The sequence below is a fragment of the Rhinichthys klamathensis genome, unplaced genomic scaffold (assembly GCF_029890125.1).
Source record: "Rhinichthys klamathensis goyatoka isolate OS25496 unplaced genomic scaffold, OSU_Roscu_1.1 h1tg000141l_1, whole genome shotgun sequence".
NCBI lineage: Eukaryota > Metazoa > Chordata > Actinopteri > Cypriniformes > Leuciscidae > Rhinichthys > Rhinichthys klamathensis.
The window spans coordinates 876,668-894,162 of record NW_026606676.1 but is presented as its reverse complement, the minus strand read 5'-3'; the positions used below and the strand labels follow the sequence as shown (position 1 = coordinate 894,162).

General features: G+C 38.7%; 1 protein-coding gene across 1 annotated transcript; it reads left to right on the top strand.

Annotated features, from left to right (window-relative positions):
• The first annotated feature begins 2,694 nt into the window (after positions 1 to 2,694).
• On the top strand, positions 2,695 to 15,740 carry smim8 (small integral membrane protein 8). The gene is made up of 2 exons (XM_056257682.1): positions 2,695 to 3,062; positions 15,358 to 15,740. The coding sequence occupies exons 1-2, from the start codon at positions 2,916 to 2,918 to the stop codon at positions 15,514 to 15,516; spliced, it is 306 nt and encodes a 101-aa protein (XP_056113657.1). The 5' UTR covers positions 2,695 to 2,915; the 3' UTR covers positions 15,517 to 15,740.
• Positions 15,741 to 17,495: the final 1,755 nt, after the last annotated feature.

Genomic DNA, 17,495 nt, shown 5'->3' with positions numbered 1-17,495 from the left:
ACACAGCGCCACAGAGCGCGTTTCTTCACTACCTTGAAAGAGAAGCCGCAGAAACCTAGAAGCCATAGACACCGTGAGTAGTGACTTTTCCCTTGTCAGTGGTGTAAAATATGTAGTTGGATTGTTTCATGTAACTCAGTTCTTCTCCCTCGCTGTGTTATGGCTTTGACAATCAGATGATTAGTACTATTGACCGTAAAACAGTAACGTTACAGGAGTCACCAACACGTCGATCGCGGTCGACAAGTCCATCTTGGAAGCATTTTAAGTCGATCGCGAAGAGTTTTCAAAACCAGAGAAAAAAAAAACTATATTTTTATTCATTATTATTTCTTAATTTGTGTGCAGTAAATGTTGTCTAGGGGATGCGGAGGCACGCGCTGTTACAATCACGTCATTTTTGCCGCGCGCATCTTTGCGCTCATGTGGACGCGTCGAAATTTTTAAACAAGGCTTTACGTTTTAACCAGCTATTATTATATTATATATTGAGACCCTTGATCCTCACCTGACTATGGCTTTGTAAACTTTATCCATGATGTGGTTTATAATGGACTGTGGTACAGAAACAGTGACATTGTTACACACTCTTGGCTTACTCTGGCCATTCTCTGCTGTCTCACTCAGACGACGACATGTTTGTCCCGGTTTAGCCACCATAGCTCCTTCGAAAGGGAGGGGTGAGCAGTGGGCGGAGCCATTAGTGCAACTCGCAACCGAACCGCTAAAATCTACACACTGCACCTTTAAGGGCTTTAACTCTATTTAGATACGCAATATAAAGCCAAATATTGATTAATGCAGGGGGTTTAATCTTGTAGAGTAATGTTTGCGATGGATACATGCTAAAATGCAGCTATATATTTTCATGAGTAAAGATATCATTCATAACATCATTATAACAAAATTAAACCCCTTCACACTCATCGACACCAGAGGGCACAATATCTTGAACCTCAATGTCATGCGGATCATTCACTCATGAACTGCTCATGAAGGACACAGAAGGACACGAGACTCGGGTACAGGCAAGGCCGGACTTACCATTGGGCTTGACTGGGCTGCAGCCCATGGGCCCCGCCCAGTAGGGGGCCCCCTTACCCATTTTAGTTCGTTTGTTTTGTTCAGTCAAACTTGTATGCCAGATATCCCGAAATTATTAGCCGTATTTCCACTGTCTGGCCATGTGCAAGCGAGGGCTATAATCAGCCCAAAGTAGTGACTTGAGCGCTTGAAAACTAAATCCAATACACTATAGTGCGCGTGCACGCGCCGAACGCGTCTTTCCGCGCTCACGGAGTAGAAAGACGGAGGGGAGCACGGAATAAAATACCCGGGCCTTAATATCCTCCGACTGAGAGCTTCGAGGCTATAATCAAACGGCGCAACCTGATATTTATCACAAAGAATAACACGCGTGTTGATGTGCATCTGCTCCATTGCGGTCGGCTACTTTAAACAGCTTCAATTGGGCTTTTAGTCCAAAAGAGCGCACATTTAGAAAAATCTTGATACATTCTCATATGTTCACGTCTCGTTGCTTTAAAGAGAATGATAATTTCTATTTATTTATTTTCACAAAATTATGTGCTCTGGATAATTTTGAGCGCTCTCTCCACTGCCATCACAATATAGGAATATGTCATCAAAATTATAAAACAAAAAAAAAACATTTAGGCCTAACGAGTTCCTGTTTAATGTATTTAAAACACGAGCCTATGATATGTGAGTTATCACACCAGCAAGAGCGCTGATTTTCCGAACATCTGCACAATCGCAAATGTGACATCAGTTCAATCAAAGAAAACAGAACAAACAGCAGAACCGCTGCGCCTCCGAGTAACACGTGTTTTGTTCCTCAAAAAATCTTCATTTTTGACAGAATCAGACAAGTAAATGATTCAATTAGGCTACCTATTCATACATACAGTCGTTTGCTAGGTTAAACGAATTAGGATTTTTGAACGAATCGGTTGAATAAAGGATCCAACTCCCTCATTAAGATGGAGACTTGCCGCCACCTACTGGCGGTGTTAGTTTGATAGTTAAAATGGTTTCATAGTTAATTTTTCTCAATCATTTCATATTTCTACATTCAAATTTTTACATTTAAAACATTAATCTCTTAACATAATTTATGCAATTATAATTTTCTGTGTAAATCCATACATGCCATGTCTAAACAGCCTGTGTCAATCCAAAAATGGATTTTATTGATACCGACTTCCTTTTATTTGGTCATAATAAGCCACCGTGTCTTTGCATTCTGATTGAATTTGTTGACTAAATTTAAGAATCTGACAGATAGCTATGACAATGAATAAAAAAAATACTGTTTTCTCTTGGCTTTATTATTAGAGTTTTGATCTTATCTCAACCTAGAGAGCACATCCTGCATTATATTGTATTATAATGACTATTTAAAATTAGCCTACCACTAAACTTTGACTATAGGCACATTGCATAATAATTGTTCTAGGAACCTCAAAGCATATTTAAATTTTTGTGCAATTTGTGCTACTCCATAATGATGTTTGTAGCGTATAGGGCCCAAACATAAACTCAAGCCCAGGGGCCCCCAGCCCCCTAAGTCCTGCCCTGGGTACAGGAGATATAAAGGGTCGCGGGGAATGAGAAATTAGATTCATCATGGACATAATATGTATTTATCAGGTCTATGAATTAATAGAATTAGCAGATAGTGTGCGAGGGAGGAACGGAGACTAGAATAAAGCGGCTTAACCACAGAACAGCAGAGGGCGGTAATGCGACATGTGGAGGAGAGCTGCGAGACCTCGAAGAAGTAAAAGTGTTTACTATCGTTCAGCGTGTGTTCGACTGTGATTTCTGCGCTCCGGTCGACAGCTGTGAGTGTGAGAGAGTGAGTGTGAGTGTGTGTGTGTGTGTGAGAGGAGATGGGGACCCCCCCGCAGGACAGCAGCAGCGGCAGCGGGGGATCAGGCGCTCGGCAGCCGGACAGCAGCTACAGGAGCCCCGGCCTCCGCGGCCTCAACACCACCTCTCTGTTCCGCGCCGTCAACCCCGAGCTCTTCATCAGGCCGGCGAGTGATCACACACCCGTCTCTAGTGCACACACACTGCCAGCCAGGGCTTCTCTTACTGCGGCTTACAGACACTCACTGCGACAGGGGACCAGAGAAACACACACATGCTTCTCAAAATCAGTATTATGACATAAGTCATGACAAGTCGTTTTTATGAGGTGGAAAGGCATGATGAGATTAAGAAGTCGAAATGATGACAGTAAATCGAAATTATAACTTAAAAGACGAAATTATGATATTACAAAGTACACAGTCATTGTTTTGACTCATTAATGTGTCATAATTTCGGCTTTTTAATCATACTTTCGATTACTTAGTATGTCACAATTTTGAATTTTATCATATATATATATATATTACTAATAATTGTGACTTTATATGTTTTAAATTTGTATTGTTAAAACTACACTACAGCTGATGGACAAGAATAACGTAATTCATTTTCACAATTCACACCATAAAATCTGAAATGGTTTATTCATCTTGCCTTTTGTTTTGATTTAAAAACGTAATTAAACTGATGAATTTTAAACACTGAAGGGCTGAGACAAATATAAAACATGATACATAAAAAACCAAAGACATTCAGGAACAAAAATTAATGAAAACATGAAACAAAAGTTCCCAAGGCATTTTAATGTGAACGTAAAAAAAATAAAAATAAAAAACATTTTATTTAAATTAGTTGTAGAAACAACCATATAATCTTAAAGGCCAATCCTGTCATTTGTGTGATTAATTATGGTAAGGTTAATCGTTGATCTGTTTGTAACGGTGATCTGATGATGTCACGTAACGATGATCTGGTGATGTCACGTAACGATGATCTGATGATGTCACGTGACAGTGATCTGATAATGTTGTGTAAAGGTGATCTGATGATGTCGCGTGACAGTGATCTGATGATGTTCTGTAACGGTGATCTGATGATGTCGTGTAACGGTAATCTGATGATGTCATGTAACGGTAATCTGATGATGTCGCGTGACAGTGATCTGATGATGTTCTGTAACGGTGATCTGATGATGTCGCGTGACAGTGATCTGATGATGTCGTGTAACGGTGATCTGATGATGTCGCGTGACAGTGATCTGATAATGTTGTGTAAAGGTGATCTGATGATGTCGCGTGACAGTGATCTGATGATGTTCTGTAACGGTGATCTGATGATGTCGCGTGACAGTGATCTGATGATGTCGTGTAACGGTGATCTGATGATGTCGCGTGACAGTGATCTGATGATGTTGTGTAACGGTGATCTGATGATGTCGCGTGACAGTGATCTGATGATGTCGTGTAACGGTGATCTGATTATGTCGTGTAAAGGTGATCTGATGATGGCATGTAACGGTAATCTGATGATGTCATGTAACGGTAATCTGATGATGTCATGTAACAGTGATCTGATGATGTTGTGTAACGGTGATCTGATTATGTCGTGTAAAGGTGATCTGATGATGTCATGTAACGGTAATCTGATTATGTCGTGTAAAGGTGATCTGATGATGCCGTGTAACGGTAATCTGATGATGTCATGTAACGGTAATCTGATGATGTCATGTAACAGTGATCTGATGATGCCGTGTAACGGTAATCTGATTATGTCGTGTAACGGTAATCTGATGATGTCATGTAACAGTGATCTGATGATGTCATGTAACGGTAATCTGATTATGTCGTGTAAAGGTGATCTGATGATGCCGTGTAACGGTAATCTGATGATGTCATGTAACGGTAATCTGATGATGTCATGTAACAGTGATCTGATGATGCCGTGTAACGGTGATCTGATGATGTCGCGTGACAGTGATCTGATGATGTCGTGTAACGGTGATCTGATGATGTCGCGTAACTGTGATCTGATGATGTCGTGTAACGGTGATCTGATGATGTCGTGTAACGGTAATCTGATGATGTCGTGTAACAGTGATCTGATGATGCCGTGTAACGGTGATCTGATGATGTCGTGTAACGGTAATCTGATGATGTCATGTAACAGTGATCTGATGATGCCGTGTAACGGTGATCTGATGATGTCGCGTGACAGTGATCTGATGATGTCGTGTAACGGTGATCTGATGATGTCGCGTAACTGTGATCTGATGATGTCGTGTAACGGTGATCTGATGATGTCGTGTAACGGTAATCTGATGATGTCGTGTAACGGTGATCTGATGATGTCGTGTAACGGTGATCTGATGATGTCGCGTAACTGTGATCTAATGATGTCGTGTAACGGTAATCTGATGATGTCGCGTAACTGTGATCTAATGATGTCGTGTAACGGTAATCTGATGATGTCGTGTAACGGTGATCTGATGATGTCGTGTAACAGTGATCTAATGATGTCGTGTAACGGTAATCTGATGATGTCATGTAACAGTGATCTGATGATGTCATGTAACGGTGATCTGATGATGTCGTGTAACGGTAATCTGATGATGTCGTGTAACGGTGATCTGATGATGTCATGTAACGGTAATCTGATGATGTCGTGTAACGGTGATCTGATGATGTCGTGTAACAGTGATCTAATGATGTCGTGTAACGGTAATCTGATGATGTCATGTAACAGTGATCTGATGATGTAATGTAACGGTAATCTGAGGATGTCATGTAACAGTGATCTGATGATGTCGTGTAACGGTGATCTGATGATGTCGTGTAACGGTGATCTGATGATGTCATGTAACGGTAATCTGATGATGTCCTGTAACGGTGATCTGATGATGTCATGTAACGGTAATCTGATGATGTCATGTAACAGTGATCTGATGATGTCATGTAATGGTGATCTGATGATGTCGCGTAACTGTGATCTGATGATGTCGTGTAACGGTGATCTGATGATGTCGTGTAACGGTAATCTGATGATGTCGTGTAACGGTGATCTGATGATGTCGTGTAACGGTGATCTGATGATGTCGCGTAACTGTGATCTAATGATGTCGTGTAACGGTAATCTAATGATGTCGTGTAACGGTAATCTGATGATGTCGTGTAACGGTGATCTGATGATGTCATGTAACGGTGATCTGATGATGTCGTGTAACGGTAATCTGATGATGTCGTGTAACGGTAATCTGATGATGTCGTGTAACGGTAATCTGATGATGTCGTGTAAAGGTGATCTGATGATGCCGTGTGTGATGGATTTTTTCTTCCCTAATGCTAACCTATAATCTGACTATCCGCTTTCCTAAAATGCTCAAGCTCTCTACGTCCCTTACGACGTCTTTAGCTTACTCAAGCTCTATACGCTCCTTACGACGTCTCTAGCTTACTCAAGCTCCCTACGTCCTTTACGACGTTCCTAGCTTCGAGTTTTCTGAACTACTCTTACTCAAGCTCTATACGACCCTTACGACGTCTCTAGCTTCGAGTTTTCTGAACTACTCTAAAACCCCTTTGCTGCGCAGCTTTAATGACAGACAGACTTCAGTAAATGTCCTTTAGATGCTTTTAATTACGGCCAGGAGTCTCGAGCAATACTCAGAGAATCTCCCAAGTAAAACCAAGGCCGGTGGATCTCAGACAAATTCCATTGAGAATCCCACCGAAAACACGGAAACAACAGTTTTTATACAATAGGGAGGTATGGCAAAATGACATTCATTTGATTGGTTATTCCTTCTGTTACTGGGTAAGAATTTGTTTTAACGATTACTTCATTGATCACAAGTTCTAACTTAGTCATCTGTCTAGTCTCATTTCCCATATTTGTTATTTATACACACAGTCAGGAGTTCGACACACACACATTCATGTAGAATACAGAACGTCCTAGAACATGGTTTTTAGAGATTTAGCAGTTTAAACAAGGTCAAATATTAAAACATGGTTTTCTTAATATTCAGTTTAAATTTTCCACCACATTCCCCTCTCTGGCCATAATCAAACATGGCCAATATTAAATTTAATTATTCTAATCAATTTTCTATACCTGCATGACTTACCTGCTCCACCGAATCATCCTATTTTAAGTCAGTGACTTTAATACCACCTGTTATCTCTAACCATTTCCTTGTTTCACATACACATACCATCTTCTCATCTATTCATCTCCTTGCCAATATTCTATCTCTAGTAAAAAAACTAAACATACCATAGTACATTGCCTTTTAACTTTAGACCTTGAGTCAAGTTTCATAATTTTTAGCTATCTTTCAAATCATATTGATCTATTAGGCCTTAACAGGCCGATACTGTTGTTAACTATTTTCCTTAATCTTATTTTGTTAGCTTTTAATTCAAGCAGGCGATTGTTTTACTTAGTCAGATCTATTTAAGGATCTGTGTACTAAAATCTAACCAAAGAAAATTCTATAATCTTTCATTTTTATCTTTAACACTAATATCAATAATTTTATTATTTTGTTCCAAACAATGTCATTATTTTAAAAATAACTCTGTTTAACCCAGCTCTTGACACTAGAATAGCTCATAATGGATCCATTGATCCAGATCATTAAATCTTTAGCTTCATTGTGAATTTAGAAAGCTTTTCAGAATTTTTCTATATTAGCAAATACTCTATTTCTCTGAATCGTCTAAACGGATTAGACTAATTTTTAAGTTTAAATTGAACATATTTTTTGGTCATATTGTTCTTGGTCTATATTTTTAACTCTGTCCTCTACATAATTTGTTTTAATACGTTACAATAACAAAACAATATTTAATTTCTGGAAAGCCGGGCTAAATAAGCAAGCACTGTTGCTGTATTCCTAGCTAGCTAGACCCGCAGTCACCTCTCAGATATTAAATACAGACATTAGACAATACATGAAAGGAACATTTCAGTAATCACACTGGTAACTTCTTCAACTAATAATAATCCATAAATTAAATATGTTTCCCAAAATCAATCCCCTTTTAAAAGGTTTTCTTTAGCTATTTTAGCAATTGGAAACATCTAAAATATATATAACGTAGTCATGAGTTCATCACTATAGAAGTTTACCTAATTATCTATTCAGACCTAATCCGGCAAAGTAACTTATCACCTATTCTCTCTTACTAGAGAACAACTATTGCTATTAATATTTTTTAGCATCCATGATTGTAATGTCTTCATTATAATTGTAAAACCCTCAAGTTTCTTCAAACTATAATCCCTAGATTATTTATTATTTTTTCAGTCATGCACCTAGTTAGAGTCCCTATAATCTACAAAATTAAAAGATTTTCTTCTTCTTAATTTATATGTACCTAAAATATTTTCAAATTAATCAGTAATTGTTCAAATCTCAGCCCTATATCAATTCTCAGTCCTACAGTTTGATTGAACCAAATAAAACATCAATAAACATCACATTATTGCTTCTGGAAGAACATCACATTATTGCTTCCTAAGCAAAAGCATTGCGGAAGGCATCAGTGATCCAATCTAACCCCCCATCCTGTTGGTTTGTTCTTTGCCTGTTCATCCTGCCACAGATCATCCCGCACCTCTGTCATATCGTCCAGTATTTTGAGATGGAACTCCCATCCTCATCATAAGCTGGAATGAACAAATTTAACTCATAGTGATTTCTTTCTGTGTCGGATGAATAGTCATGATGAACAGGCAAACTTCCCTTCTCTTTCTACCCTGGTCACATCCTGGAGGAAATTCAAACAGAAACAGCAATATGATCAAAAACATCACTTATGAATATAAAAACACACATGCTGCACTTGAACACTCAGTTAGACCACATTTGCTCCCAGGTGTGCTGGTCGTCGCGTTGGCCCCACAGACGTCTGAAACGTTCCATGTTCACCTTGATTGCTCTTTGCGAGCAATAACAAGGTCTTTTCCCACGCAGGTAGAGGAGGCACGTTTCCAGCACGTCCTTTTGTTTTTCTTCCCCTACTTTCCTCTGGATGGCGGTTGGTGGGGCTTGCAGTGGGACACGTGAACCCAAGCGTCACGCTTGGAAACTTTGATTGCTGTATTCGTTGTTAGAATGATCTCATACGGACCCAGCCACCTCGGGTTGTCGTCGGCGTTTGGGTGTGGAGTTGCTCAGGGCTGGTTGGTGTAGTTTAAGATGAGATGCTTGCACAGAGGTGTCACCCCACCCCAGATAGGACCTTGCTTGTGGAGTGAGCCATTTCCTGGCTGCTTTGACCTGTTAAGGGAGACCTTAACTATTTTTGTTAGTGACAACATGTATTAACATAATCTGCTTGTCTGGCCGGTCGTCCTTTCTGATCAGACCTGTGAATTTTCATGATAAACAGTAACAAGACAATATTTTATACATTTGGAACAGAATAAGTTCTGTTCGATTGGATCCATCATGACATCCTGTAAAAGGAAGAAGGTTAAATGTGGGGTGGACAGGGCAAGCATGCTTGCTCTCTGCCTTCCCAAAGTTATACGCTGCGCAGGTGTGGCACTGTTTCTTTCTGCCACAACAATAACCCATCTCAGGATAATTAGCCAAAATCATCCATGGCTATTATTTTATTGGTCATAATTTACTCTGTTAGTGACATCAGCAAAAAATCCTGTATCTTCAAAAAAACATTGTAAGGGGTTAATATTTCAGTCAATCATTTCTAAATACAGTCAAAGAACAGGACGTTTTTAGTCCATTTTCAAAGTTCCATTGACCAAGGTTACATCGAGTCAAAAGTTTCTTAGATGGTTAGATCATATCGAAAGTTTGTCTGAAGGCTACATCCTAAATAAAAGGAAGTAAGATTTATTTTGTTCTATTGTTGGATCTAGAATGGAAAGTTAGTCACCATCAGACATGAAAATGGGAAGTATGATAAAGTTTACCATAAGATAGAAATATAAAATCAGAGTTTTATGGTTAGCACCATAATTAATCTTATCTATTAAAATTTCCATTCATTCACATTCACACACTTTCACACACACACACACACACACACACACACACACACACACCCACCCCTCTCTGGCCAGAGAATCATACCTTTTTGTCTGCCATAGCAGTTTATGAACTGAATGAGGAACATATATTTTATTAGGAGTGGAATACCACCAAATCCGAACGGTAACAACTTTTACGACAGAAACTACTGAACGTAGAAACACTGTGGCATTCCCCTTGCGACAGTGTCTAAACGTTAGGATATTAATTGTCAATTGTCCGATGCAGTCACAATGTGTTTTAGTTTAAACACAGTGAACGTAAACCTCAAAATCAAATAGATTAAACACTTCAAAATAATTGTATAGACCTACGGTTGCAGTTGAGAGATTCAGCTTCAATCCCTCAAATGCAATTTGTCATTAATTGCACAATTTCAATTTTTCAAAAACTTTTTGTTGTTGCTCCTAAGCTATTTAAAAGAAGATTTGGAAATCTTCACACAATTTTGGATCCATGGACAAAAATAAAATAAACATTTATATCTCGTACCCTGGTGATGACAGCATGTGATTTCAAAAGATTTTTAGAATAAGATTCATTGTTCTTATTGAATCCAGAAAATTACCTTTTAAATGAAATGGAGTGACCAATATGTTTACTTTTCTAGCCATAATGTCTCTTTGGGACACTTTATGCCCTATATTTAGTTATATATATATATATAGTCAATAATATATTCTCAACAAATTCATGCTTTTACCACTATTGGTTTAAGTAATAAGCCTCACTATCCAAATCCAGTATTTTAACTGATTGGTGAGTCAGTCTCTCACTTCTGCTATTGAACTTCCTGTATTAGGGCTGCTGGACTGGTCCTATTGGAAGCAGATTCAAAGTGTTAGTTGAAGAAATATGAAGAATTGCTGAAACCAGTGGATAATCAAAAACAATAATCAAGTTAATATGATAATTAACTAAATTTGAAACGTTCTCTGTAGTGATCATTGAAAATTCAGCAACTGGCCCACAAGTGAGGGGATGGAGGTCTTTCTTTTCTGTGTGGATTGTCGTTCAGTTGACTTGTTGGGCTGATACGTTTGATCATCAGGCTGCGATGGCACTCTCGGTCTGGCTTTTGATTCACCCTGGCACAACATTTCATAATGCATGGCAAAATTGTCTTAAGGAAAAGTCAAGTGAATTGTCACCTCAAGTGAACTGTCTTGAGTTGACCCCTCAGAAGGGTCCACTTCCTCTTTCGGGAGCTGGGGAGCTGAGGGCACCACTTCCTCTTTCTCTCTCCACAGTCATCCAACTGTTCAAGGCTGGTGTCTGAAATTCTTGAACACTCAAGAGAACCGCAAAACTCAAATTAAACTTATAGTTTAATAACTAAAAATCTCATCTGGTTATCAAGACAGCAGTTCCTCATTTTATCAAAAAGCGTACTTCATTGCGGGAAAAAGCAAGCGTTTCTTCGTTGCAAAGACGCAGGAAAAAAGCAAGAAAACTACTCTTCAGAATACAGTGTATATTGTAAAGAGAATTTCTTCTGTCTTTTCTTCTTTCTTTTTCTTCAAGAAACCAAAATAAAATGACTATATGATGCCTGTTATGTGCTTGTTCAAATCACAATTTATATTTAAATTGGTCACCCAATCTCATTCTCATATAATGCTCAATGCACAAAAATTCTCTTAGTTAAACATAAACCATTTGCTCTTAGAATCTCTGCAATGGATCAATTTTTTTTCAAGTTCTTTCACACTGTCTCCCAGGGATAACGGGATACAAATTCTAGACACCTTCAGATAGAAAGTATAATATTTAAACACGTGTTCTTAATATCTTATTATTTATTTATTACTTTAAGAGCACCTAATTGCTCAGTCTTATATATCTCATCAACATAAATAAATCAAAGTTTAACTCACAAAAGTTTCTTTATGATTCAAAATTTCCTAATTATCTCAGAATGTTTCACGGGTGCATATTCCTATTATTATGATTTATAACTTTAACAATTTCTGTAATTTTTTTCAAAATGTAAAAATTCATAAATGTTAACAATATTGATCCATGTATCTTGTCTCAACTCTTTCAACTGTATCTTTATATTCTCTCAGAATTAAACCTTTATTCAAACAAAACTTCAAACAAAAAGCAAATTGCAGCTCTACAGCATCTCGGGGCATTTTTCCCTCCCGGATCTGATTTCCAGCATGACAAAGTTGCTCTCTTTGCAGGAAGTTTTATTGACACAACAAATAGAATACTCAACAAATACCAATTTGGTTGAATTTAACCATAATCATTGCTCATTGCCCTTAATAGACAAGGTAAAAACTTCTTTTTTTAATGTGATCACCAATTTCCTTTAGATATTTTTTCTATCTGGCCACTTAATCTCAATTCTATATATCTTCGTACATATGTAGCCTATATATTGTTAAATAGGTAAATTTAGTTGACTTTCGTCTTCTCCATAGGATAATGGGATACACCGTTTAAACCTGGGCTCAGCCAGTTTTTTCTCTTCTCTTCTCTTTTTTTTTCAACAGATCTGGAACATTTTAATTTCAGAACACGTTCCAAAATCTTATCTTAAAAAAACGCACAAAAATGCTTTATTTTACACATTAAAAAGGAAAACAAAAACTGAAGTCTGTGTGTCCTACCTTAATAATTTTAAGTCCTTTTAGTCCGTCTGGAATGGGTCCCTCTGTCGAACAGGGTTCTGCAGTCTGGCAGAGTGAAGACAACATGGTTCCTCGTCCCCGTCCATCCTGACAGAGGGAGATTCCGAGGACTCCTGGATTGGCTCGCCAAATTGTGATGGATTTTTTCTTCCCTAATGCTAACCTATAATCTGACTATCCGCTTTCCTAAAATGCTCAAGCTCTCTACGTCCCTTACGACGTCTTTAGCTTACTCAAGCTCTATACGCTCCTTACGACGTCTCTAGCTTACTCAAGCTCCCTACGTCCTTTACGACGTTCCTAGCTTCGAGTTTTCTGAACTACTCTTACTCAAGCTCTATACGACCCTTACGACGTCTCTAGCTTCGAGTTTTCTGAACTACTCTAAAACCCCTTTGCTGCGCAGCTTTAATGACAGACAGACTTCAGTAAATGTCCTTTAGATGCTTTTAATTACGGCCAGGAGTCTCGAGCAATACTCAGAGAATCTCCCAAGTAAAACCAAGGCCGGTGGATCTCAGACAAATTCCATTGAGAATCCCACCGAAAACACGGAAACAACAGTTTTTATACAATAGGGAGGTATGGCAAAATGACATTCATTTGATTGGTTATTCCTTCTGTTACTGGGTAAGAATTTGTTTTAACGATTACTTCATTGATCACAAGTTCTAACTTAGTCATCTGTCTAGTCTCATTTCCCATATTTGTTATTTATACACACAGTCAGGAGTTCGACACACACACATTCATGTAGAATACAGAACGTCCTAGAACATGGTTTTTAGAGATTTAGCAGTTTAAACAAGGTCAAATATTAAAACATGGTTTTCTTAATATTCAGTTTAAATTTTCCACCACACGTGTAACGGTGATCTGATGATGTCGTGTAACGGTAATCTGATGATGTCGTGTAACGGTGATCTGATGATGTCATGTAACGGTAATCTGATGATGTCGTGTAATGGTGATCTGATGATGTCATGTAACAGTGATCTGATGATGTCATGTAACGGTAATCTGATGATGTCATGTAACGGTAATCTGATGATGTCGTGTAAGAGTTATCTGATGATGTCATGTAATGGTGATCTGATGATGTCATGTAACAGTGATCTGATGATGTCATGTAACGGTGATCTGATGATGTCATGTAACGGTAATCTGATGATGTCGTGTAACGGTGATCTGATGATGTCATGTAACGGTAATCTGATGATGTCGTGTAATGGTGATCTGATGATGTCATGTAACAGTGATCTGATGATGTCATGTAACGGTAATCTGATGATGTCATGTAACGGTAATCTGATGATGTCGTGTAAGAGTTATCTGATGATGTCATGTAATGGTGATCTGATGATGTCATGTAACAGTGATCTGATGATGTCATGTAACGGTAATCTGATGATGTCGTGTAAGAGTTATCTGATGATGTCATGTAATGGTGATCTGATGATGTCATGTAACAGTGATCTGATGATGTCATGTAACGGTAATCTGATGATGTCATGTAACGGTAATCTGATTATGTCGTGTAACGGTGATCTGATGATGTCATGTAACAGTGATCTGATGATGTCATGTAACGGTAATCTGAAGATGTCATGTAACGGTGATCTGATGATGTCGTGTAACGGTGATCTGATGATGTCGTGTAACAGTGATCTAATGATGTCGTGTAACGGTGATCTGATGATGTCGTGTAACGGTAATCTGATGATGTCGTGTAAGAGTTATCTGATGATGTCATGTAATGGTGATCTGATGATGTCATGTAACAGTGATCTGATGATGTCATGTAACGGTAATCTGATGATGTCATGTAACGGTAATCTGATTATGTCATGTAAGAGTTATCTGATGATGTCATGTAACGGTAATCTGATGATGTCATGTAATGGTGATCTGATGATGTCATGTAACAGTGATCTGATGATGTCATGTAACGGTAATCTGATGATGTCATGTAACGGTAATCTGATTATGTCATGTAAGAGTTATCTGATGATGTCATGTAACGGTAATCTGATGATGTCATGTAATGGTGATCTGATGATGTCGTGTAACTGTGATCTGATGATGTCATGTAACGGTGTTTCAGACTGGTCTCCTCCTCTGATGATGTCATGTAACGGTGTTTTAGACTGGTCTCCTCTGATGATGATGTCGTGTAACGGTGTTTTAGACTGGTCTCCTCTGATGATGATGTCATGTAACGGTGTTTTAGACTGGTCTCCTCCTCTGATGATGTCGTGTAACGGTGTTTTAGACTGGTCTCCTCTGATGATGATGTCATGTAACGGTGTTTTAGACTGGTCTCCTCTGATGATGATGTCATGTAACGGTGTTTTAGACTGGTCTCCTCTGATGATGATGTCATGTAACGGTGTTTTAGACTGGTCTCCTCTGATGATGATGTCATGTAACGGTGTTTTAGACTGGTCTCCTCTGATGATGATGTCATGTAACGGTGTTTTAGACTGGTCTCCTCTGATGATGATGTCATGTAACGGTGTTTTAGACTGGTCTCCTCTGATGATGATGTCATGTAACGGTGTTTTAGACTGGTCTCCTCTGATGATGATGTCATGTAACGGTGTTTTAGACTGGTCTCCTCTGATGATGATGTCATGTAACGGTGTTTTAGACTGGTCTCCTCTGATGATGATGTCGTGTAACGGTGTTTTAGACTGGTCTCCTCTGATGATGATGTCGTGTAACGGTGTTCTCTGCTGTTCTTCCTCTCTCCTGCAGAATAAGGCGGTGATGGCCATGGGTCTGCTGAGCATCACGCTGTGTGTCGGGTACATCGGGTATCTGCACGCCATCAGAGAGAGCGACCAGACGCTGTACGAGGCCGTGGACAGCGACGGAGAGAGATACATGAGGAGGAAGACCTCCAGATGGGACTGACCTTCATCATCTTCATCATCATCACTGCAGAGAGAGATACATGAGGAAGACCTCCAGATGGGACTGACCTTCATCATCTTCATCATCATCACTGCAGAGAGAGATACATGAGGAAGACCTCCAGATGGGACTGACCTTCATCATCTTCATCATCATCATTGCAGAGAGAGATAAATGAGGAGGAAGACCTCCAGATGGGACTGACCTTCATCATCATCATCATCATCATCATCATCATCACTGCACCTCACATACATCACACATGAATAATTTATAAACATGAATTGGATATGTCAGTATAGTGAAAGTCTTGCTCTCTTCCTTTATTTCATGTAGTGTGTGTGTGTGTGTGTGTGTGTGTGTGTGTTTAATTACATTTAGCTGATAAATGTGTCATATATTTATAATCTTTCCTTAGTGAAACAGGCTTTAAACGTGATTTTCAAATATGTACCGTGTAAAGGCACTTTTAAAAGAATTGTGTATTAGAGGTAACAGACAGAAAAGTTAAACTAATTTAGCAGCCTGTGATTGTGTTCAACACTCAGATGAAAAGATTGTTCAATAAAATGTTTTTGAGACTGTTTATGTGACTGAACTTGTTGAATGAACTGTTTATGTGACTGAATCTTCAGTTGAGTTCAGTTAGCTTGTGTGTGTTTGTATGTGAGAGAGAGAGAGGGTGTGTGTGTGACGCTGGTTCAGTCAGTCTTCAGTAGTAATGCTCAGTCACGTGATCAAACCTCAGGTCGTGTGTGTGTGTGATTGAACAAACTGCTGTTACTTCACTAAAGCCTCCTTCAGACTGTCCGTGCGAATCTAATTTCTGTGCAGATTCATTTAGAGACCGATCATCATATTCAGCTAATCCTATTTTTACCTATTTGTGTCCGCCACAGAATAAAAAAAAAGTAAAAAGGTAATGGACATTTTATGTCACAACTGCAAGTTTATATCTCACAATTCTTACATTATAACTTAAAATTCTGACTTTTTTCAGAATTGTGTGATATAAACTCGAAAGTGCGAGTTATAACGCAGAAATTGTGAGATATTTAAGTCGCAGTTAGCTTTTTTGTGTTATTCCACGTTTAGATCAGATTCAGTTCACATACACGGATTTGGACTGACAGTGTGAACAGACGCTGGAGCAGAAACAGATCTGAAACCCCACCGAGGCTCGAGTGTGTCTTCATGAAGTGTAAGTGTGCACATGTTCTCTGCAGGAGGAGGAGAGGCTCGAGTGTGTGTCAGGTGTGTGTGTCTCTCCAGCAGGAGGCAGTGCTGCTCCTCACTGACGTCTCTCAATACAACCCCACAACAATATGTGCCACTCAGATGGGTGGTGTGTTGCATGCAGTTATTTTAATAGAGGGAAACAATACACATTTCTAGTTTCAGTATTATTTGTTGTTCAGACATTCCTCTTTAAACACAATAAATCAGCTGTATGCACTGACCCGCATTTGGTAGTGTGTACAATTAATCAAATGTACTCATCAAGATCTCCATATCTCTGGGATTGAACCATGTTGTGCCTTTAATATTTAATTAATGAACATACCAATAGAAATGATTGTTAAAAAATGAATTTGTAAAAAGATATTGAAATATGTTTAATACTTCTTGAGACACAGGCATGCAAACTTTTTGGTAAAAACACTGCGTTTTCACCGTTGGCATATAATGCAGCAACAGATTTAACTAATAGACCTATCAATCTCTATGTAAAAATACAGTAATGATGCTGCCATGTAATGCCCTGTAATCTGACTCCAAATGTCAGGTGAATTATTGAAACTAAAGCCACACTGGTGTTTCTGTCACAGGATCTGCGTGTGTCTGAAGAGCTGATTTTCCTGTTCTGTCCGATTCCTGTAACATCATGTGCTTGTGAACTTAAAGCCAACCTTTAAACGTGTGGAATGTAAAAAGGAATTAGTTTTACCTGTCTAGTTCTACCAGACATGACCGAAAAC